Raw genomic sequence first — 25,080 nt, 5'->3', positions numbered from 1 at the left:
TCTGATATCGTCGTGTTGGTGTTGTTCCCAGATCATCATGAAAATGTTGTTCCAGGTTCAACATTGCAAGTGACCAATCACATTGTTGTGACGTTATTCTTTTGCGCACCAAGTCATTCGTGCATTTATGAAATTCCAATGTTGCAAGGACAATATCAATTCTGCTTACCGTTTATTAAAGGGTTAGGGTTAGGGAGAGGATTAGGGTCAGGGTCCGTTGATCGGTGGACAGAGGTGGTTTCTCGCAGCTTAAGTGCAGTTTTTTGTTTTACGGTGGTTTTTCCCGAAGTCGCAAAAGTATGACGTCACAACATTCTGATTGTTCACTTGCAATGTTGATCCTGGAACAACATTTAGTATGATGATCTGGGAACAACACCAACACGACGATATCAGATTGTGCGCACTAGGACATATTGCCACCTGATAAAATAACACATTGATCTGTGCCATATAAAAAATGAGACGTGTCAATTCAGATTCTTTGTCAAATGTACACTAATGAATCAATTTACATCAGCAGCCTAACAATTGTCATGATAATAAATACTAGTTAATCTATAGCACCAAATCATCAGTCAGTCACCTGTGACCTCGCCTCTTCACCTCTGTCCGAGCTACAACATGGCAGAGCTGCCTCTGTCACCTGATAAATAACAGTGAGACATTCCAAATACATGCAGTCACACATGTGCTTCAAAAACAGTCATGAACCACCAAGTCATCATCCAATTTCACCTGTGATCTTGTGTCACCATTACTCTCTGAGCTTTGTGTTGGTTCTTCTGTCACCTGACAAATAGCACATACATGACAATAAGAATAAAATGTGTAGCTGCTTCAGTGTTTCTGTCAGTTTGTGCAGATCTTGACTCATCAGTAATGTTTGTAGGCTGAGTGCATTTTTAAAACAATTTGTGCAAACTGCACTACAAGGTGGAATATTTGCAAAATCATGACTACCTCATGATATTTTGTCTCAAAAATTAACCCTATGAATCAGTGCCATTAGGATGAAATTTTAACTTTAGACGTATAATTTTAACAGCCTCTGTAAACTAATATCCTGGCTTGCTCGAGGCTGCTGTTTTCTCTGACACTTTCAATCAAAATTAGAAATGCTACTCTGGGAGACTGAGATAACTAATAGTGCTGCATGTTGTGCATTTAGTTTCCAAAACACGTTATTCATGGTTACATACAATTTTAGACTGATGTGGGCCAAAGCCTAGCATAGCCTGTAACGTTATTATGACAGACACATTTTATGAGTGAACTTGGCTTTAAGTGACTTACAGGTTTCTTTGAAAAATACTTTCTTATACCCAGATTCTTCCTTTTTGCTGCCGTCCTCCTCTCCTCCTCGCAGGCTATACAATACATAACATCAAAACTCACATGTTTTATGTAACTAAAGTGTGTAATTATGAGGGCTACAGACAGTAATTAAGTTATAGACTATATTTATATGAAAAACGTGCATACTTACTGCATTTGAATCATTTTAACCAATTATTGTAACCACCTGCATATGTGTTTGGGGAAAAAAAAGGCTTTGATTTTGCCACCCCATTTGATTTCTTTGCCACCCTCATGCCACCCTAAGAAAATTTCTCTAGATCTGCCCCTGTTTCTGTATACTAATATAGGCCAGTCACTGCATCTTTATCAGTAAATCTGATTGGTCTGATTTTTTTTTATTTAGACTTTACAAAGGTGAGTAATATAGTAATATATAAAAACACACATGTATTTAATATATATAGCAATAGACTACCTTTACTGCTCATTTACTGAAGTATATTTACAGATCAATGAAATGAAATGATATTTTGAAAAATGAAAATATCACGCCTGTTAGTGGTTCTGGTAAGTTTCTTTTTCTGCACCACAATAACCACTAATGCCACGTCATTGTTTTTACTCTGTCAATAGTAACAACTTTGTTGTAATGTAATAAAATGTGGTCGTGTAGCATATTTAATTGGGATGCTTTGTAAATTTTAAAAATAACAAAGACAAGAAGTGTGACAATAACTAAAACACACTGAATTCAAAAGTAAGTTAGTTCAAAAGTAAGAGTCCAATAGGTGCTGCAAACATCCATTCTTCACTAGAGGGCTCTGTTGTAAAAAAAAATGTAATCATAAAGGAGGAAGTGACTTTGATTGTGTTAAAACGTGTTTGTCTGCAGACACGCTGAAATCAGCTCTGTATTCAGGTTTTCCTCTTAGACAGCTCATGAATTTGAACATTTATTCACATTTTTGATATTTTATAAATTTTGATATTAACAGAAGTCATAGTAGGGACTAAATTATATTCACACAATCAACTTTTTGATTAGAAGTGAAAATCTACAACAGCCATGTTGTTGGCAGAAGCTGGATGTTTGTTTCTGGGATTCATTCTGTGTCTGTCAGGTAGGAATAATTTGTTTCTCCTTCTCATGATGACTGTGATGATGTTTCAGGGATCTAGAAAAAAGATGCAGAAAGTTACAAGTTTTTCTAAGAAGTTAAATTAAAGTGAATTTCCTAAACAAACTCACTTAAGAGATTTACTGTTAACATGATTTTTACTTGTTCTGCTGTTCTGAACTCTCAAGTGTATCAAAGCACCAGATTGTGATCCTTCACAGTAACAAGCTGTCATCACAGATTAGCACAGAAAAGAAAGTTAGCATAAATGTTCACCATGTTGTATAATTACATGTTGTGTTAAAGGTGTTCAGGGAAAACCAAACAGCATCTGTGCCTTGAAAGGTTCATCAGTGAATCTGCCCTGCTCAGATCAACATCCCACTGCAAGAAATAGCTGGTACACTGGACACTGGACTGTCTCCAAGATAATGTTCTCAGCAGATGAAACACATGTAAAGTACAGCATGTCAGCAGAGAGTAATTTCACTCTAACAATCAATAATCTAACAGAGAGAGATGCAAATCTTTACTGTTGCATTAAAACTGCTGACACATCAAAGTGTCAACAAAGTGGAATTCATCTCCAAGTTACAGGTACAGTGCTTTTTACAAATGCATGACAAATGAATGAGTTTATGAATGATCAGTGTATTCATGTTGGTCATGTGACTTCTCAGAGCTGCAGGTAAAGGTGATTCCTGCCACAGAGGGACAGACAGTAACACTGATGTGCAGCAGCAGCTGTCCTCTGACTGAAAAGCCTGCAGCCTACATCTGGTACAAGAACAGAGAGTTTCTCTATGAGGACTGGTCTCCCTGGTACCAAGAGCTGCTCAGCAGTGAGGAAGCAGTCACATACTCCTGTGCTGTCAAAGGCTACGAGGATCTCAGAGCCCCTGAAGTCTCTGTGGGTGAGTCATGATGGACACCTCCTCATCATGTTATGAGATGTTAAACACAAACACTTTACTGTTCAGACTCTAATGAATTTACTGAAAGTTGTTGGTTTTTCTCAGATTCCATCACAGAGACCTGCTTCAGTGTGAACTATGCTAAAGGGAGAATGTGTTCTTCTCAGCAGACATCAGTGGACGAGTCCTGCTCCATCACATATCCCAGAGGTGAAGCTCTGGACAATCTTCATTTTGAAATCTCATTTTTATTTGTTAATTTATTTGACATGACAGAGATTAACTGGTGGAAAATGTGTTTATCATCTCCCAACAGAAATTCATGTCCAGAGGACTCCTGCTGAACCAAGAGGTAACATCAGACTGACCTGTAACAGCAGCTGTTTTCTGACTGACCCTCTGATTTCCTTTGTGTGGTATGAGAACAGAAAGCCTACAGTGAAGGAGGGAAAACAGATTCAGTTTTCCAGCTCTAATCCACACAGTTTGTCTTGTGCTGTAAAAGGTTTTGAGGATGTGCGCTCTGCTGACGTCTGTGAGTAAACTTATTGTCTCTCAACTTTCAAAGTACTAAAGCTTTTGTTTCTCAAAGTATTATTGCTACTTCTTGCAATCAATACTAAGTCTATTAATCATCACACTAGTAAATCCAACAAAGTTCATTCTGTTCATCTGGACATAGCATTTTCAGTGGGAGAAACGTTCCGTCATTCATCTAAGTGACTTCTTGAGTCTCAGCTCACTGCAGTTTTCCCCCAACCTTATAAACTGTACATTTGCACAATGACTGAAACTAGGTCAGTATTCTTGATCATTAATAAGTGATAAATAATTTTGTAAATGTTGGTGATCACATCACAATTCTCAGTTGCAGATCCAAAACTCTGGAATCATCTCCCTCTTCAGATCTGCTCATCTATGATACTAACAGTATTCATCTCCTGACTTCTCCTTAGCTTTTTTCAGTCTCAGCCAAGAGTAACTCAGTCTGTCATTTTCCTGAATGTATTCCCTGATTTATATATTTTTTAATGTTATTATTTTATTCTTATAAATTATTTAGTTGTTTTTGTATTTTTTATCACTAATTATCACAATAATTTAAAGTACTTTTTACTTGTTGTGTAGTACTTTGTTGTCAGTTTTTAGCCAAGCTGTTATGTTTAAATAGATAATATAAATAAACTGATTTGACTAATTAAGTTAAAATATCTCTCTTCTCTGTCTCATCTATATTTCAGGTGTTAATGATGATTCCTGCTGGATGTTGAATTATGTCCACAGCAGAATCTGTGCTCTGGAAGGATCTTCAGTCAACATCTCCAGTAAATACTCACATCCTGACTACGAGCAGATACAGTCTAAATGTTGGTATAAAGTTAAGACAAATGCTGAGGAGGAAGTCAGAAGGAACTTGACTGAGGATGCAGATCATGTGGAGTATGATGACAGCATGAAGAACCAACACATCCTCAGATTAAAGAAGCTGAAGAGAGATGACTCAGCAGAATACAGGTTCACCATCACAACAGAAAATGAAGAAGTGAATCAGTCTGATTTTCCTGGAGTTACTCTGATTGTCACAGGTAATTATTTACGTGTCAGTAAGTAAGAGTAAGGTACATTTTGTGTTACAAAAGAATATGAAGAGCCATCATTCAACTGTGTCTTACATGTGTAATGTAAGTCATCACACAGATACAACCAAATGCATGATGCAATCATCAGATTTCTCAAGATCCAGCCATTCATTTCTTCTGCATATCCATTTTCAGGTTGCAAGGGCCCATCCAAGATAGTGGCAGTGAATGTAAACAGCAGTAAAACTATAAACATCTAATCTTTACTGCCACTATTTTGTATTTGTGAATTTTGCACTATATATGCACTACCCATACTACAGTGGTGTTTTAAGTGCAAAAAAGGCAAATATTGTACTTCTGACATATCTTGATTAAGGCATAATACATAATGCCTATGGTTAATTTCATCAGCTGGCCAAACCCATGTCTTTGTGAGATAGAGTACTCAGAGAGAGCACAAACAGTCATAGCTGCAACATGCAGACTCCGTGCAGAGAGACTGAAGCCTGGATTTGAACCAGGTGTGAGGCAACAGTGCTAACCACTTTCTCACCCACTGATAAGATGTTTATGCTATGTTAATGCTGACTTAATTTTATTTCTGACCACTACCTGAGGTAGAAACTGTGAATTTCCTGTATAGCGTCTTCATGTTTCTCACCCATGCATGTTCTGATGTTAGGAAAGAAAACAGAAGAAACTATTTTAGCCAGGCAAAAATGTTTCTGCTATATTATTCTTTATTATAAAATCTGAATTAATTCTAAATAAAAATACAATGTAACAATCACACAATATAATACAGAAAACAAATCAAACATATACGAATATATTTTTTCTTATGAATTTAATGCCAGAAATGTTTCTCAAAAATGTTGGGATGGGGCAAGAGAAAAGCAAATTGGAGGAAATTTTGCAGCTAATTAGTTTCATTGGTAACAGGTCTGTAATAAGAAATAAAAAGAACATGTAGAGTTTCTCACATGTAAAGATGGACAGAGGTTCACTAACCTGCAAAAAACTGCATGTACAAATTGTGAAAATTTTCAGAATAATGCTGCTCAGTCTGTATCAGAGCCTAGATTCTGTAGAGGTGAAGAAGGTGGCTTGAATGGAGCTTGGGTGCTTGAGTGATGATTGTTAGAGATGCAGGGGAGGCGGGTTGTGCGAAGGCATTTGCAAAGGAGAATGACAGATGTGCAATGAAATTTAATGAAGCATGAATGCTGATTGGCCTGGAGAAGGCCAGGAGAAGGTGACTGGACAAGACCAGTAATGGCACAGTTTGACAGTGTGGGAAAGTGGGAGTGATAAAGCTTAGATTTAGCTGGCACTAACTCGCGATAGGTGAAATCTGCGAAGTAGTCAGCTTTATTTCTGTGCAATTATTATAGATGGTACTGCTACTACCTGCTACTATACTATAATCATAAAATGTTACTAGTTTTTAACACACTGCTTCTGCATTTTGGTTTCATTTTAGTTAAAAAAAAAATGATAATACAGTGTAATGCATCATATGTTACAGGGTGGCTGTAACTCAGGTCGTAGAGCAGGTCACCAACTAACTGGAAGATTGTTGGTTCAGTCCTAGTCTGCTCCAGTCTGCATGCCAAGTATCCTTGGGCAAGACACTAAACCCATGTTGCTCTCCAATGCACCCATCGGAGTATAAATATATGTGGATTTTAGTTATGAAGCACTGAGAAATGGTAGAAAAAAAGTGTGAATGGGTGAATGCACAAGTTGTGTAAAGCACTTTGAGTGCTCAAAATAGAGTAGAAAGGTGTTATATAAGAACCAGTCCATTTACTATTTTGTTGTTAATCACAATTCACATTTAATGCATAAGCAACAGAGGAGATTTGCTATAAAAGAGATTTTTTTGACCAATGTTTCTCTTTCAGAGCTGAGAGTGAAGATGAGTCGTTCTGCAGTGGTGACAGAGGGTCAGAGAGTCACACTGACCTGCAGTACCAGCTGTCCTCTGACTGACAACACAAACTACATTTGGTACTTGAACAGTCGACCTCTGACCCCGAGAGAGAACCAGAACAAACATCTGATCCTAGACCCAGTCAGCAGGGAGGATGCAGGAAGCTACTCCTGTGCTGTGAAAACCAACAAAGATATCAGCTCTGCTCCAAAGACTCTCACTGTCCAAAGTATCACAGGAACATGGACACCAGCAGTAGTTGCAGGAGTTTCTGCAGCTCTGCTGGTTTTAGTACTTCTCACTGTCTTCTGTTTGATCAGGTGAACATCAATGTTTTGCCTCTCACATCAACCAGATTCAATCTCAAGTTCACACACTAACCTGGCCCCACCTGTTTCTATATTCATCTGTTTCACTGACCAGAAAAAAGCCAGCTCCACTTCCAGAGGAGGAACCTGACTACAGTGAAATCTGCTTGTCCAAGAACAAAACAGAGACTATTTACTCCACTATTCAGCCATTTCAACCACAAGAGCAGGACCATCACCCCTATGATGTTGTGGACTTGAGAAACAAGACTGCTCCTAAGTGAGTATGTTCTGTGGATATAAATCACACTTTAATTGAATTTTTTTAATTAATGCACTAGTTTTCTTACTTTCAGGATCAATGACCAGGCTGTGGACACCTAGAAACTTTACAACACATCAACCTAAAGCAGATAAAATATAACAAGACATCTGGCTGTACAGGATTTGAGTGAATTTGTTGAGATGTTGGCTTTTTTTTTTTTTTTTTGATGAGTATTTACGTGTTGTGGGTGCTCTTGACAGCATTAATGGATACGCTTATAGGAACTGAAACTAAGGCTTAGCAGCTCTTGATCTTGAGACGCTCGCTCTCAGGCTCTCCCTCACACCAGATAAGAGGAAGCCTCAAAACCAGTGCTTTTTGTATAGTGTGTAATTAAAAGCACTAGTCTTTCACACATTACAAAATCTGAGTTAAGTCTTGGAATTTTCCACTGAATACATAACACATTTGAACCGTTTCCTAAAAATGTGCCATTTTAGGAGTTATTACTTTTTAGTAAGACCCTACAGAAGAGAGAGACTGGTTACTCCAAGACTGCAGAATTGACAACAGGATAAGAGGTCATAGAAACACAACTTCCAGGTGGGGGAAAGAGGTGTCCAACTCCAGTCCTCGAGAGCTACTGTCCTGCAGCTTTTAGATGCATCCTTGTTCTGACACACCTGAATCAAATGAATGGCTTGTTACCAGGCCTTTGCCAAACTTGATGGCATGCTGAAAGAGGTAATCCAATCATTTGATTCAACTATATTGGAATAGGGATGCATCTAAAAGCTACAGGAGAGTAGCTCTCGAGGACTGGAGTTGGACACACCTGATTTAGAGATTCATAAATGACTTTCCAAGTTCCCAGATGCAATTCTGTCAAGTTTACAGACTTGCTAGAAGCATTCTGGAGCAAGTTAATGATAACAAAAATAAATTCTCAACCAACATGAAACATCTGCCGTCAGATGACATATACCCAGTTAATTGGATATTTTAATAAAATATAGTATTTAGTAAGTAATTCTTTTTTCAACTTTTTATTTTATTTAGGCTACAGTTATAAATTTTACGTTTTAATAAGCTGGGGTCCCTATGATGCCTTGTCTACTTTTATTGTTACACATAGTATGTTTTACAATATCCAAAGGTTCTCATGTGTTTTCAGTATTTGCCATAATCATGTGCATTATGTTATTATTATTTTTTGGTTTGTAATATGACTACTTTTGAAAATATATGTAATTTGACATTTACATTATCATTACAATTAATGTCCAAGGTTTTTCACTTTTGTGTCTACTTCTGTCTTTATAAAAGTTGAGTTAAATTAAACCTGTGCTCCAATGTTTTTTTGATGACCACACTTCTTAATAAAATATAGGAGTGTAGCCTGACTGGGATGATTTAAAACAAGACCAATTTCAAATATTATTCATACACTTTATTACCATACCATTGTATTGCAGGATTAAGTCAGGTAAAACAGATAAATAAAAGAATGCTAAGTAATTCCTTGCCTACTTCTTCTGCAAAAAACAAATCAGTCATAGGAGTGTCCCTGTAAGTGCTGGACTGAGAATGAGGAACAAGAGAAAAAGAAAAGAGAAGGAATGCAACTGTTTTCTCGATGGTCACTTGACACTGTCTTAGACAGTATACATTTCCTCTTTACTCAGTTCACAAATGGATAAGCTGTATGACCTTTTCACTGGTTAATGTGTTAAAAGTAAACTTGAGCAGCAGGATCATTATAAGGTCACCAGATGCTGTAAAACATCTTTATAGAGGCTTTAGCACGTCAGGTGTTTCCTGTGTTAGCTTTCCATATATAGTGCTTTGCACTCAATTTCAGAGTAATAGTGAAACGCAGTTTGGTTAAACTGACTCATTCAGTTGTGATTTTCTTGTGCTTTCAGTTCTCCACTAGTATTTTTCCACATACTGAAGGACCTCCCTCTGTTCATACACTACACTGCATCGCGCTCCTCCTCCAGCATCACCTCCTGAGACAGCTGGGGGCTCAATTTGCACACAGTGATTACTAAATAATCAAAATGAACTGTTCTTTAAATAGAGAAAAGTGAAAGTTTGCTGGTTCACTTCCAGCTAGAGACACAAATCACCATCGAGCTTGCATCTGGTTTAAAACTGCCAAATCGAACATGCAGAGCTACCTGCAGTTAACCCTTTTGTCACAAGACAGCAGCAAACGTTGGCTGACATTCAGACTTTGGCTAAAAGACAATGCCAAATCAAACACTACATGTATTAGGAGTCTGATAGTTAAACTGACCCAGCTGAAGTCTCTAGACCTGTGATGCTGTAAAAATATTTTGTATGTTTTGAAATTCTGCATCATGCATGTGAGACTGCAGCATTTGGGTTCCCACATGTTTGCAGAAGCTGAAAAGCTTATTTTAAAATTGAAAAATGTTTACACAAACATTGTTCCTTGTCCCTGCAGCGGTGAGTTCTTCCCTCCACACCACTCAAGCTGCTGTAGTTATCTTTTGATATTCAGTTTCACCTTATCATGAAACTGAATATCACGTCAGGTTTGTTTTTGATTGAGTGTCATTCTGCCTGTAAACACGATAGCTCAAAAACCTGAATTAACCTATTGAGTCATTTGTTGAAAATTGGGTTAGAGGTGTAGTGTAGTGGGTATTGTTAACATATATAAAACCACCTTATAAAGGAACTTTATTTGTTAAAGGTTTAAAAAAAAATGCTCATGTTTAATTGTATATTTTATTGAGGCTCTTGTTTTGTGTTCTAATTTTAATTCTGTTTATTTTAAATTCATTTGTTTGTATTTATTTACATTTATTTAATTGTTTTTATTGCCATATCCTTCACTTTGGTCAGTGGTTGCTGTTTTTAAAGTGCTTTATAAATAAAGTTGGGTTGCTTTGGCTGTAAAGATGTAAAATAGGATGTCACTCAGCCAATAGACTGAGCTAAAGGTCAAAGAGATAACAATGCAATATAGTGCTATTTTAAACTTTGTTTCTCATTGCCATTGTTTGAATTGACATTAAGGCTTTATTTTTAAAAAAAAAAACTGTGCTTAAAAGCTTAAAATGTGACTTACTTTGTTTGTATTGGCAACATTTAGGAAACCATTATGGTATATGTGAATTCTAAATATCACATCCAAACATCATGTCATATTTGTCCCTCCTCTCGGTGGGACATGCCTGGAACTACCAAAAGCTCGTGACCATAGGTAAGGCTAGGGACGTAGCTCAACCAGTAAACTGAGAGCTTCACTTTTACACTCAGCTCTCTCTTCACTACGACAGACCGGTACAGCGCCCGCATCACTGCAGCTGCAGCCTCAATCCGCCTGCCAATCTCCAACTCACGACTCAGATTTGGAGGTGCTGTTTCTCATCCCCGTTTCACACTCGGCTTGGAACCATTCCAGTATTGGCTAGAGACCATCACCTGATGAAGCCAATAGAACTGCATTATTTGCAAAAAGCAGAGATTGTGATTCTGAGACCACACAAGTTGAAGCCTTCATGCCATTTGGCTACATCTAGAATTCTGTCCAACAAAATTATAAACAGAACCAGAGACAAAGGGCAGCCCTGGTGGAGTCCATCACCCACCAGAAACAAGAGAGACTTATGGCCGGCTATGCAGACCAAGCTCTTGCAATTGTTGTATAAGGATCAAATGGTCCGTATCTCTTGTGTGAACTTAGAGCTGTGTGAATGCCTGGTCTAAGCTGTGCTATGTGGCCTTTTTTACTTTTCTACGACAGCTTGATGTGGGTTCCATAGTCTTCTATTGGAGTGGTAGGTCACATCAAATGTTGCGCTTGAGTTTTGGTGGAGTTTGGTAGAAGTTTAAAATTATTTGTACCCCTGTAGGAAGAAAACATTGTTTTATTTCTGTGGAGAAACCTGTAGTGGACTTCGCCACCGCTTGCAATGCAGCAGCTGGTAATTTCTGGTGGAGTGCAGCCTGTATTCAAACACAGTAGGCATAGTTATTAGTAGGGTTTTATAGCACATGGAGTCCCATCCAGGCATTTCTAGTCCGTGTCGACCTCATGACTCTACTCCTGTGGAGGGCTTTCCTTGAAAGAGGTTGGTTTATATCCCCAGAGAGAGGTCTTGCCCTCTGTAGTGGAACAGGGTGTTACGACCCGGCTCAAAGGCCGCAACATAAAAAAGGAGACGAATATCAGAGTGTTAGTGAGAAGAGGTTTTTCTTAAAATGGCATAGCAGGTTCGCTATAATGGCTGGTGCCACCAAGGCAAAGACAAGTGAGCTCCCCCGGAAGCTTGCCTCAGGTATGGTTTTATCCACACCTGACTAGGTGTGGCCAATTAGCACCAGCTGAACACATTAAGATGATTAGGGGCTGCAGAGGGACGTAACAAGGGGAAATTAGTGTCGAGAGTTGGGTGGAGGAAATAAAATCCCCTATGCTCACCCGTAGACTTGCTTCTATTGATAGCCCATTATATCTATGATCATTTGACTGGTGATGCTAGTGAAGAAATAAAATATAGGGCCCAACAAGTAAGAGAAGATCCAGATTGCATTCTTGAGATTCTCCTTAGCCAGTATGGTTGCCCCATGTCTTTTATTGCTATTAAGGACGCTTTTTATGTAAAAAGACAGCAGGAAGGTGAGTCATTGGAGGAATTCTCACATGCATTGTTCTCTCTCATGGACAAAATGATTCAAAGTTGTCCAGAGAGACGAATTCCTCATGCTGCTAGACTGCTTCATGATCAGTTTGTATATTGTGTTCGGGGATGGAAATTTGAGCCATGAGCTTAAAAGGATTGTTTGTGAGCATCCAGACTATGACCTCCATACTGTCAGAGATGAAGACCTTAGGTGGGAGCGGGAAAGGTGAGTAGGAGCAGAACAAGGCCGGTTTAGGAGTTATTCTGTCCCATCAGTGTACAGCATCCACTATGCAGGACAGGTAAATGTGCCAATGGATACTGTTGGGTCAGAGGTTAAGCAAATGTTAAAACAGCAGCAGACCCAGATTGATCAGCTTATACATGAGTTTAGACTTGCTCATACAGCTAGTAAACCTAGGTTTATGGAGAGAGGAAGGCAGGCTATTTGCAGATGGCATTAGAAACCTGGCCGTTTTTTGCTAAAGATTGTGATAATGAGAGGGTAGTAGCGTTTGAGTCTACGGCCCCGAGCAGGAGCTCATCTGGTCAGTGCACCTTTCACATGTGGTCGGAAAACTAGCACCCTCTGTTATGCTGAGCCACATACGTATCACATGGGGACATAACTGGCTCCAACAGTTGCAATTTTCAAATATCTGCCACCCCACCCCCACCCCAATTGGCAGGATCCTGTCCAAAGGCTACATTAATATGGGAAGGGTAGATGTCTCATGTTTACTAGATACTGGGTCCATGGTCACTACCATCACAGAATTTTTTTTTGCCAAAATTTTAAGAACTAGCGTCCACATGAACTGAAATCATGCGATTGGCTGTGGTTAAGTGCAGCTAATGGGCTAGATGTTCCATATGTAGGCTACCTGGAACTTGATTGTCAGGTGTTAGGCTGGCAAATACCCAAGCGTGGCGTGTTAGTTTTTATAGATCCTTTGGAGGCCAACCCCAACTCAGAAATATGTGGAGTTCTTGGCATGAATGTGATCAGTGAGTGCTATAGGGAGCTCTTTTTGGAACATAGCCCTACTCTTTTTGTCCTTCCTTTAGTGTGGGAAGATCTTTGGCAGCAGGCTTTAGCACACGGCCCAGCTGCAGCCTGAAGCACAGGTTAGTGGCCCAGTGAGAGTTAAAGGTAGGAGAAGAAGTTGCATCCTTTGTACCTACCACATGTTGAAAAGCACCTTTAGCCCACAATGGAAGTGCGCTTTTTGAACCGTTAGATACAGGTTTGCCTCATGGATTCCTTTCTTCTCCACCTTTGGTGAGAGTGGTCATTTATTCCCAAACTGGCCTGACCAGTCTGTTGGAGGAGTTCGGAGCAGAAAAATGTGTTACCATGGCAACTGAGGCTTTGTGTGGATTACCATCTGTTGAATTCAAGGACTAGGAAGGATGCTTTTCACCTGCCCTGAATTGAGGAGTCCTTGAATCTATTGTCCAGTGGATGCTGGTTTTTGACCTTGGTCTAGTGGCTATAATCAGGTCCCTGTTGCTGAGCCAGATAACTGTACTCCTTTTGGGTTACTTGAATTTCACCGCTTGCCATTTGGTCTCTGTAATGCACCAAGCACTTTCAGCGATTGATGGAGTAAATGTTTTGTTCCCAGAATCACCCAGAATGTTTATTGTTGTATCTGGATGATGTAATTGTCTTTTCTGCCACAGCAGATGAGCATATCCAGCACTCAGCAGCGGTTCTGGAGACTTTGCAGATTCAAAACTTGAAAACTAAGTTGGAAAAATGCTGCTCCTTGAAGACAGAGGTAAAGTGCCTTGGGCATGCGATCTCCAAGGATGGGGTAGCAAATGACCCAGACAAAATATCTGCTGTGTCTAATTGGCAAAACCCCTAGCTCTGTTGCTGTGTTAAGGTCATTCTTAGGGTTTGCTAGCTATTATCCCCACTTTGTCCCAAGTTTTGCATCCCCAGCTCATTCAGAGCTTCAGGAATGAGGTTTTGCATGACTTGCATAATGGGCATAGTCACCAGGGAATAGACAGAATTGAAGACTTAATATGGAAGAGATGTTATAGGCCAGGTGTGTTTAGAGGTTGAGGATCATTGTCAGCAATGTGAACGCTGTGCTCAGGCTAAGGCAGTTTATTCCAGACCTAAAACAACCATAGGTCACCTCATGGCTGCGAGGCCTAATCAGATTCTAGCAATTGATTTCTAATGCCTTGAACCCTCTGTTGATGGTCATAAAAATGTATTGACTCTTACTGATGTGTTCTCCAAGTTTACTCAGTCCATTGCCACTAAGGAGAATTCCTATTGAAATAGGTACCTCTCTCAGGCCACATTTAGTTTTTGAAAAGCTTAGTTCAAGTTCTCATCATATTATGAGATGCTAAACACTAAAACTTTACTGTTCAGACAGCTTCTCTTGTGCTGTTAAAGATGTTGAGCATCCAATGTTAAATAACTGGATATCAAGTAGATATGACGATTAGTATTAAAGCCAGTGTGATGTGATGATTTCAACAATTTAAACAGAAATTAAGTCAATATGAAATGGCTGCTGTGAGACTTTAGGATGTTGGACTTTGCTTGTACATGATAAAAATATTGTTAATAAAAAAACCATATATTTTGTATTTTAAATACGTAACAGCGGTACATGTGTCATGGTTGGCTGTGTGGCAGGCAGGCAGAAGTGGTGGACCCAAAATGCAAGACTCTTGGAGACAGGATTTAAACTGAAAACGCAGCTTTATTGCTGGAAAAACTCCTCAAAATAAGACCCACAAAAACACTGCACAGAGGTGCTGGAATACTGGAACATAACACACAGCTGGGAGAAATTAGGCTAACGAGACAGGGGAGAAGTAAAACTGAATGACATGAGACATGAACTTTCAAAGTAAAACAGGAAATAAGAAACAAATTACAAAAACGCAAACATGACACTGAGAGAGACAGGAAGAATATGACACATAAAACAGAGAAAACGGTGACTTAAACTAAAGGCCAGAACACCAAATAATGTAAAGAGAACAAAACCAAGAATAACCCTTAATACAAAATCAAACCAGCACAACTCAAAAATCCGAACAAATCATAGTTTAGAAAAACACCAAAACAGAAAAAGCTGGGTCAAAATGACCCAGAACCGTGACAACATGTATTCTGTTACTCCCTAACACTGTATAAAACCTAAATCAAGCTGTCTTAGAAAGATTAAAAGGCCAAATAGCACTGCTTAGACCAAGCATTCACACAGCCCCAGATTCACACATCGCACATATGATTTTGAATATCTGCTGCAGTATATCAGTTCTACACTAGAGGTCTCTTTGTAGTGAAAGAAATGATTGACAAACGAGGAAGCGACGGTATTAAAGCTGAATGCAGTTTGGAGAAACACTTAAATCAGCTCTGCATTCAGTCTATCCTCTTAGATGGCTGTTGATTGATTCAAGTTTCTGATATTTTTTTCAAGTTTAATATGAACAGCAGCAGCAATTAGGCCTTTAAAATATTCATACAACCAACTTTTTCTGATTAGAAGTTAAAATTAATAACAGCCATGTTGTTGGCAGAAGCTGGATGTTTGTTTCTGGGTTTCATTCTGTGCCTCTCAGGTAAGAATAATTTGTTTCTCTTCATGATAACTGTAAGGAATATGTGTCAGGAATGTAGAAAATAGTCGCAGAAAGTTACAAGTTTATTTGAGAAGGAGAAAAATCTCAGTTACTTGTTCTGCTGTTCTGAAATCTGAAGTATATCAAAACACCAGATGCTGATCCTTCATAGTAACATGCTGTCATCACAGATTAGCACAGAAAAGAAAGTTAGCATAAATGTTCACCATGTTTTCTAATCACATGTTGTGTTAAAGGTGTTCAGGGAAAACCAAACAGCATCTGTGCCTTGAAAGGTTCATCAGTGAATCTGCCCTGCTCAGATCAACATCCCACTGCAAGAAATAGCTGGTATGCTGGATACTTCACTATCTCCAAGATATTGTTCACTACAGATGAAACACATGTAAAGTACAGCATGTCAGCAGAGAGTAATTTCACTCTAACAATCAATAATCTGACAGAGAGAGATGCAAATTTTTACTGCTGCATTAAAACTGCTGACACATCAAAGTGCCAACAAAGTGGAATTAATTTCCAAGTTACAGGTACAGTGCTTTTTACAAATGCATGACAAATGAATGAGTTTATGAATGATCAGTGTATTCATGTTGGTCATGTGACTTCTCAGAGCTGCAGGTAAAGGTGATTCCTGCCACAGAGGGACAGACAGTAACACTGATGTGCAGCAGCAGCTGTCCTCTGACTGAAAAGCCTGCAGCCTACATCTGGTACAAGAACAGAGAGTTTCTCTATGAGGACTGGTCTCCCTGGTACCAAGAGCTGCTCAGCAGTGAGGAAGCAGTCACATACTCCTGTGCTGCCAAAGGCTACGAGGATCTCAGAGCCCCTGAAGTCTCTGTGGGTGAGTCATGATAGACACCTCCTCATCATGTCATGAGATGTCTGACAGACATGAATAATTTTAAATGTTTAAACGTCAGTGGTGTTTCTCAGGTTCTGTAACTCCGACCTGCTTCAATGTGACCTATGCTAAAGGGAGAATGTGTTCCTACAAGCAGACATCAGTGGACGAGTCCTGCTCAATCACATATCCCAGAGGTGAAGCTCTAGACAATCTTCATTTTGAAATTTAATTTTTCATTTCTGTCTTTATTTGACATGACAGAGATTAACTGGTGGAAAATGTGTTTATCATCTCCCAACAGAAATTCATGTCCAGAGGACTCCTGCTGAACAAAGAAATAACATCAGACTGACCTGTAACAGCAGCTGTTTTCTGACTGACCCTCTGATTTCCTTTGTGTGGTATGAGAACAGAAAACCTACAGTGCAGGAGGACAAACAGATTCAGGTTTCCACCTCTGATCATGACAGTTTGTCTTGTGCTGTAAAAGGTTTTGAGGATGTGCGCTCTGCTGACGTCTGTGAGTAAACTTATTACTTATTGTCTGTAAACTTACAAAATAGAACAGTTATGGTATGGTACAGTTGATTGGTCTGTGTTGTTGTTAAAATATCTGACCACAATAACAGAAACGCTGTAAATTTTAATGCTACAATAATGATGCATTAAACATCCTTTTTTAAGATCTGATAATGTTTTATTTTGTTGGAACAGTCACAGATGTTATTCTTTTGCATTTTTAGGCTGTAGTTGCAGGGTTTTGATTCATTATTGTATGAGGTGTGAGTCTCTGTTACGGCTACTGACAATTGTCAGTGCTTATTTTGTAATAATTTTATATATTTTGTAATGATACAAGAGCATGCATGAATGGAAATGATTTGTAAATTATTTCTGTTTATTTATGTATGTTATATTTGTCTTTCATCCATATTTCAGGTGGTGGTGATTCCTGCTGGAGTTTGAATTATGTCCACAGCAGAATCTGTGCTCTGCAAGGATCTTCAGTCAACATCTCCAGTAAATACTCACATCCTGACTACGTGCAGATACAGTCTAAATGTTGGTATAAAGTCAAGAGAAATGCTGAGGAGGAAGCTGAACAGCTGACTGAGGATGCAGATCATGTGGAGTATGATGACAGCATGAAGAACCAACACATCCTCAGATTAAAGAAGCTGAAGAGAGATGACTCAGCAGAATACAGGTTCACCTTCACAACAGAAAATGAAGAAGTGAATCAGTCTGATTTTCCTGGAGTTACTCTGATTGTCACAGGTAATTATGGTTTGTCTTTCTTCATGTAAAAACAACAATCAACACAATCTTCTTGCTTCTTGCTTTCAGCTGAATTGACAAGATGAAAATGCATGAATTTTCCTCAGGTGATGATGAGATAAGAAATGTTTTATTTAGTCAAAAGGCTACAAAGAGTTTTTTTTTTTTTTTTTAATGCTTCTTGCACTCTTCAGACGTTAGTGAAAATCCAAAGCCCCAAATCCTGTTTTCTCTTTAATGAGAACTAGTTTGTGTTAAAGTTACTGACCAGTCTGAGTGTTTTTCAGAGCTGAGAGTGAAGATGAGTCCTTCTGCAGTGGTGACAGAGGGTCAGAGAGTCACACTGACCTGCAGTACCAGCTGTCCTCTGACTGACAACACAAACTACATTTGGTACTTGAACAGTCGACCTCTGACCCCGAGAGAGAACCAGAACAAACATCTGATCCTAGACCCAGTCAGCAGGGAGAATGCAGGAAGCTACTCCTGTGCTGTGAAAACCAACAAAGATATCAGCTCTGCTCCAAAGACTCTCACTGTCCAAAGTATCACAGGAACACGGACACGAGCAGCTGCAGGAGTTTCTGCAGCTCTGCTGGGTTTAATACTTCTCCCTATCACTGTCTTCTTGTGTATCAGGTGAATATCATCATGTTATCTCTAAGATCAGTCATGTTTAAACTGTGAAATGAAATGTTTTATCCATTCACCAATTTATTTGTTTTTGTGCAACAGAAAAAAAGAGGACTTCCAATCCATAAACTTTACAGAATTTTAGAGACAATGCAGCAATAGGAATGTATGTGTGTCAGGTTGTGTCTTAGAATCCACCTTTCTCAGAACATCTCATGCTCCCCCAGGTGTGGGGGCCTATTTCCCCCTACCACGCTCCCTGCCGGTGGCTGGTGCCCCACCCGCCGGCTGCTGCTTGGTGGGGCCTGGTCCCCCTGCCTGTGTCCGGGGCCTGCTGGGGGGTGGGGGGCCCAAGGGTCTCTGGCCCTGGTGTTCGGTCTGCTTTGGTGCAGCTGTAGCAGGCTGCAGGCAGAGCTTGCGGGCTCCCTATACACACTTTTAGACACCTACATGGAGAAACCTTATGAACACAAGCACAGTCTCACAGACACACAAACACACACACACACATGTACACAAAAGTATTCATACAGGTGTACAAACAGGTGCTCACAGACACATCTTGGTCGACAGCTGCCTCTGAACATGTCATGTTTCATTAATACTCTGTCCTGCTAGGTAACATTTAATATTTATTATTTACTGTTACTTATGCTTATGTTTGTTGTTGCTGGAGTTTCCCTTCTGTGTTGTTTCTTGGCTTTTTTTTGGTTTTCTAGCTGGTGTTAAAGCAGTTTTTCAGTGTTTTTTCCTCTCTATGTTCCTCCTCTTCTCTATTCTTCTTGTGCTCATTCTGTTGATTTTCTCCCCAACTCGTCTTTCTTTCTCCTTTCTCTTATCAATTCCCGGGCCATGTCTGTTGTGATTGTAATAACTCAAAATAAAAAAATAAAAAAATCCTAATAAAGACCTAAAATATGATTATCAAGTGGACCATTATAGCAAAACTGCACTTCAGCAAAAGCTGTCTTTGGAAAAAAAATAATCTGTTGGCCCTCACCATGGTTCACTGAAGCACCAAAGCCTTATAAATGCTTTTGTAACCCTTTTAAGATGTCAGTGACTTTGTTTCTCATTTCTTCTTTCGATCATTTTTTGGGGGGTTCAGTTTGAGAGGTTCTGTTTTAGAATATGTCAGTAAAGTGACAATGTAACTAACAGCAAACCACCAGCTATGAGTTATTGATGCAGTTTAACATGAATTTATAATCACTGTCTCGTCTCCTCAGATGAACCTTGACCCCATGTATGAAACCATCTCAGCTCAGTCAGCAGGGCAGGATGATCATCACTACAGCAGACTGCACTTCAGTGAGAACCACACAGCTGACCTCTACTCCACCATCGAGCCACTGTGTGCTTAATAAAGAAACGTTTGTTAATATGGTGATTTTTATCTCCAATGATAAACCTTTACCATCACAGCAAAGACACTGCAGCTTCTTGATCCATCAGTGGATTTCGCTCACTTTATTGGAATATAAATTACAGTAGAAATTGAAATCCAATTGAGATTGAAAAAATCAAGCCCTAATCTTAAGCACTTTACTTTGTGTCCTTCTGGTGCCATTAATGAAAACATCAACGTGATTGTGTATGCAGGTTTCTCTTCTGTTAGGTTTTTGTCTGTACCACAAAATAACCACTAACAGTGTCACATGTCCCTGCTCTCACTGTCAGCACTGTCAGGTTTTTGATGAACATGTAATGAAATGTAGCCATGTCACATGTTTAACTGAGCTGCTTTGAATATAGTTTGTCTGGAGACAGAGTCAGAAAAATCAAATCTCTTTACTCCTACCTGAAAGGCTGAAATGTAAATGATGTTTCTGGAATGTAGAAATTATGCATAATTGTACTCATTAATTTATTTAAGAAAACAGTTTTTAATGTGATTTGATCTGTATGACCTCTGAATTGTATTAAAGTACCAGATTTGTATCTTTTACACTCATGTGTTTTCTTCACACATGAAGTCCATCATTCTACAGTAAGAAAGATTATTGACAAGTGAAAAACATTCAAAACAGTTTCCAGTCTTCCTAGGGGTAGACTTCCCAGCAACTTCACCCCAAACTCAGACCATGCAATCCTCAAAGAAACTGCATCTCAGACTCTACAAGCCAGTTAGTTAGCATGTTAAATGTTAAAATTCAGGACAGTACAATTAGAAAAAGACTGAACAAATTAGGCTAATGCACAGCACCATATTGGACAACACATACCAGTTGTCAAGCACACTGGTCAAGGCCTGATGATATGGGCTTATTTTGCCTCCAAAGGATCTGGGCACCAGGGCTGGAGTGGTGGGCTGATGAACTTGTAGGCTGATTAATTGAAGGCTGCTGCACATTGGCTATGAAGTCATTTGTTCATTTTCATTACCTACACTTTTTTATCAAATCAAATCTCTTAATGAAAATAAATGCAATAATAAGTGTCAAACTAATATACAGTTGCTGCAACATCAGCAGTACTACCAGCAACAGCTACTAACAAGCCCTCACAGTCTCAGGAGGCTGGTGTTGTAGGGACAACAGTTCCAACAACAGAGTGAGGAAGAGACACAGGAAGGTGAAATGAATGTGGTAACAAAATAGATGGAGGGACATAATTAGGATGGGAGAGATTCAAGGATTCGGGTAAAATGAGCCACTCCTAATAACTAAAGTGTGGCTTCTGATTGTTACATCCTGCTGTGCAGTGCAACTAAGATGTCCTAACCTAACAACAACTGTACCAACCTGATTCAAACTTATTTCAAATACAATGATCAAACAAAATGAAGTATATACATAATATGTGTATCGGGGCTCAGTGACCTTCTAGTCACTGAGGTGGCCATGGCCCTTACAATTTACTGTAAATTATTATTAAGTTATTATTAATTATTAAGTTAAGGCTATCTGTCTTACAGCTAAAGCCTAGACTAAAATGAGTCATACAAAGAACAGTGAACCCAAGCTCAGCAGCAAATCTTCAACAGAATGGCTGAAAAAGAAGAGAATCAAAGTGTTGCAATGGTCCAGTCCAGTCTGTCCAGACCTAAGCCTGATGGAAATACTGTGTTGAATCATTAAGAGGGATGTGCAAACCTCAATGAAATGAAGCAATGCTGTAAAGAAGGGTTGGCCAAAATTCTTCTGAAATGATGCAGTTCCTTATAGGAACTGAAACTAAGATATTTAAAGACTTAGCAGCTCTTATCTTGAGACACTCGCTCTCTGTCAGGCTCTCTCACACCAAATAAGAGGAAGCCTCAAAACTTTATCAGATTTAGCTTCATAAATAGGCAAGCAAACCAGTGAATTGTCTGAAATCAGGCATACTAAAATCCAGGAACTTTTCATTGAACACACACCATATTTGAACTGGTTCTAATAAATGTGCTGTTTTAGATATTACGACTTTATATATTATTGTGGATGGAAGAAAAGGTACAAATGTTGGTCCCAGACTCAGAGGACTCAGAACTAGTTCATCATCACCATCATCTCAGCTGCACCTAATATATTCTTGATGGTCTGGTTGTATTCAAAGTTTCTTTTATCGCGCAGCTTAAGGGAAAATTTCAGTGACTTGGATGCCTTTTGAAACTGCTGGAGCGGGAATGAGGAACAAGACAAAAAGAAAAGAGAAGGAATGCAACAGCCAAATGACGCTGTCACAGTCAGTATACATTTCATCTGTACTCACAAATCACAGAAGAATAAGCTGCATAACATCTTTATTAGTTTATTTTTTAAACTTCCTGGTGACCTTGACTTTGAGGTAAAACTCACACCTTGACCAGTTACCAGTAAATGATTCAAACTCTTTTTGGTAGATGCATAGATGGTATGAATGTCAAAATCCTATGTTGCTTCGTTCTTGAGTTATCACATTCACAAACTTTGTGTCCATGCTGCCCATTTGGGGCTAAAAGCTTCTGATAAATTTATGCATGAATATCTCGACTGGTTTTAGCAACACTTACTTAAGCCACACTACCATCTACTGGCAAAACTGAATATTACTGCCACATCACTTTAGAGCAGGGGTGGGGAACTCCAGGCCTCAACAGCCGGTGTCGTACAGGTTTTAGATATCATCATGGGTCAATACACCTGAACCAAATGATTAGTTCATTACTGGGCCTCTGTTGAAGAGACATGATGAAGAGATAATTTAGCCATTTTACCAGCTGTGTTGAAAACCTGCAGGACACTGGCCCTCGAGGCCTGGAATTCCCCCACTGCTTTAGAGGAAGAAGTCTTAAAGATATGATAGGAAAAAACACAGTGGGTCGTATAGTGAATCGTTTCAATCAATATCATTTTGTAGTAAGGACCCAACATGACTCAGATATGGCTGCTTGTGCACTTTTTTCTTAATCTTCTGTCACACTTTGCAGTGTCAGCTTGATCCCTGCTGCCAGCTCTTCTCCTTTCAGCTGCTGTCATTGTCCCTCCTCCTCCGGCCACTAAAACAGGAAAGACATGATTAGATAATGCAGTGACAACCAGCTTCCCCGGACACGACACCCTGAAAATGCTGCCCCACCCATTCCCTGCAGCTGAGCCAAAAACCACACACTGCCACACATTTGTTTCAGGTTCCATCACAGCGGCCTGCTTCAGTGTGACCTATGCTAAAGGGAGAATTTGTTCTTACAAATGGATAACAATTGCGATATTCATGAGTACCCTGCCTTGTGCTCACTGCCTGGCACCATGGACCCTGTCAGGGTCCATCGTGGAGAACTCACACTCTGGACACCCCCACAAACCATCAATGGTGCTGGTGTGGAGAGGGTAAGCAACACCAAGTTCCACATCTCAGAAGATCTCCCCTGGTCAAAAAACGCAGCATCACTGGTCAGTAAAGCCCAACAATGTATCTACTTCCCCCGCAAGCTGAGGAGAGCAAGAGCCTCAACCCCGATCATGAGCACCTTCTACAGAGGCACCGTGGAGTATCCTCACTAGCTGCATCACTGTGTAGTATGGCTCCTGCACTGGGTCCTCCCGGAAAAAGTTACAACGAGTAGTGAGAGTAGCAGAGAGAGGTTCTCTTCCCTCCCTCTTGGACATTGACTGTACCCGCCTCACCCGAAAAGCCCTCTGCATTTCAGGTGACTCCACTCATCCGTCCAACAGCTTCTTCAGTTTGCTGCCATTGGGAAGGAGACTGAAGAGCCTCCAAGCTAGAACCAGCAGACTGAGTGACAGCTTCATACATGTCAGGATTCTGAATTCTCTCCCTGCTCTGTCCCTCTCGACTCTCTCACACACAAACTCCAGACCTGCATTCTCTTCCTCCCTCTGAACCCCCCCACCGTCCAGACATGCAAAACTCTGAACCTCCACCATCGTCTTTTCACTGACTGCCCCACCCCCCCCACTTGCACACGAACTCTTGCCCACAAGCACTCTGATTGTGTTGGATACTGTTATTTATCTAAGATTGTATTGTATTGTGTTGTACATAACTTTTATTTTCTTTTTATCTTTATACTGTTTTAGTGTACACTGAGAGTTGTGGGAGCATTGCAATTTCAAATTCCTGTGTATGACCTGTAGATAGGGTTTTTGACAAAAAAGCTGACTTTGACTTTGACTTTGACAGACTTGAAAGAATCTGGAGGATGTTATGATGTCTGTAACATCATTCAACACAACCAGTTTGGTGGTGGGTCAGTGATGGTCTAGGGAGTTATATCCACAGAGGGATGCACAGACCTTACAGGCTATGGGCAACGGCACCCTGACTGCCATTAGATATCAGGATGAAATCTTTGGACCCACTGTCAGACCCTACACTGGTGCAGTGGGTCCTGGTTTCCTCCTTGTGCAGAATGATGCCTAACCTCATGTGGTGAGAGTAAGCAGGCAGTTATTGGTGGATGAAAGAATTAATAGCATTGACTGACCCGAACACTCGCCAACCTCCAGGACAGCATCTGTTGTGACTTCAGGAGGATGCGCTGATGTTGTCAGGCATGCATAAAAGCATGTGGGGGCAGTACAAACTACTAAGTAACATTTTGAGTTGCAAAAACAAAATTTTGGCCAAGTAGCCTGCTGTATCATATTTCCACTTTAATTTTTAGGGTGTGTTTGAATTCTGCCCTCTGTTGGTTGATCATTTTCGTTTCCATCACACATGGCCCAGAGCAGTGGTGTCCTCTCATTCCTAACACATTACCCAGTCCATATCAATGTAGAAATGTAGAATGACATTTTTTTTTTTCCGCACAAAAAATTTGTGGAGTTTTTTGTTTTGTTTTTTTGGTGAAAAATCATAATGTCAGGCACTTGTTCATAAGAAAATAATAACTATAATATTACTAAGGGGATAAAAAAAAACATACAGTGAAAAAAATGCTGCACTACGCAATTCTTTCAAAGCAGTCTCTTCTTTTTAAACCCATGATGATGGAGGAAGTGATTAAAAGGTGTTAAAGCTTCATACAGTTTATCTTTAGACGTAGTGATGTTCATAACTGTCAGTTCTGTTTTCAGCCTTTCCTGTGAGAACGTTCAGCTCTAAAGATCTTTTAAAGATTCATACAATCAACTTTCTGACTAGAAGCTGAAATCTACAGCAGCCATGATCTTGGCAAAAGC

General features: G+C 39.7%; 1 protein-coding gene and 1 long non-coding RNA gene across 16 annotated transcripts in view; both read left to right on the top strand.

The window, feature by feature from the left end:
- The first annotated feature begins 2,190 nt into the window (after nt 1–2,190).
- Nucleotides 2,191–7,590, top strand: LOC112841676 (uncharacterized). Its single transcript, XM_025907692.1, has 9 exons — nt 2,191–2,423; nt 2,727–3,017; nt 3,101–3,334; nt 3,440–3,544; nt 3,651–3,869; nt 4,576–4,920; nt 6,825–7,173; nt 7,277–7,441; nt 7,518–7,590. The coding sequence occupies exons 1-9, from the start codon at nt 2,369–2,371 to the stop codon at nt 7,543–7,545; spliced, it is 1,791 nt and encodes a 596-aa protein (XP_025763477.1). The 5' UTR covers nt 2,191–2,368; the 3' UTR covers nt 7,546–7,590.
- A 4,248-nt stretch (nt 7,591–11,838) lies between these two features.
- Nucleotides 11,839–25,080, top strand: part of LOC102080661 (uncharacterized) — a 125,730-nt gene continuing 112,488 nt past the window's right edge. The window contains exons 1-10 of one of the 15 annotated variants that reach the window (XR_002062621.2): nt 11,840–12,083; nt 13,777–13,871; nt 15,652–15,693; nt 15,951–16,241; nt 16,325–16,558; nt 16,651–16,755; nt 16,863–17,081; nt 17,501–17,839; nt 18,127–18,478; nt 18,700–19,203. This is a non-coding gene — a long non-coding RNA (uncharacterized LOC102080661). Of the gene's footprint in view, nt 12,084–12,261; nt 12,314–13,773; nt 13,872–15,651; nt 15,694–15,950; nt 16,242–16,324; nt 16,559–16,650; nt 16,756–16,862; nt 17,082–17,500; nt 17,840–18,126; nt 18,479–18,699; nt 19,204–19,701; nt 20,414–25,080 lie in introns of those variants that run through there. The other 14 variants (XR_002062620.2, XR_003220348.1, XR_003220349.1 and 11 more) reach the window with 14 other exon arrangements.

The sequence above is a fragment of the Oreochromis niloticus genome, linkage group LG6 (genome assembly GCF_001858045.2).
Source record: "Oreochromis niloticus isolate F11D_XX linkage group LG6, O_niloticus_UMD_NMBU, whole genome shotgun sequence".
Taxonomy (NCBI): domain Eukaryota; kingdom Metazoa; phylum Chordata; class Actinopteri; order Cichliformes; family Cichlidae; genus Oreochromis; species Oreochromis niloticus.
The sequence above is the reverse complement of the archived record's forward strand: the minus strand, read 5'-3'. Positions and strand labels throughout refer to the sequence as shown.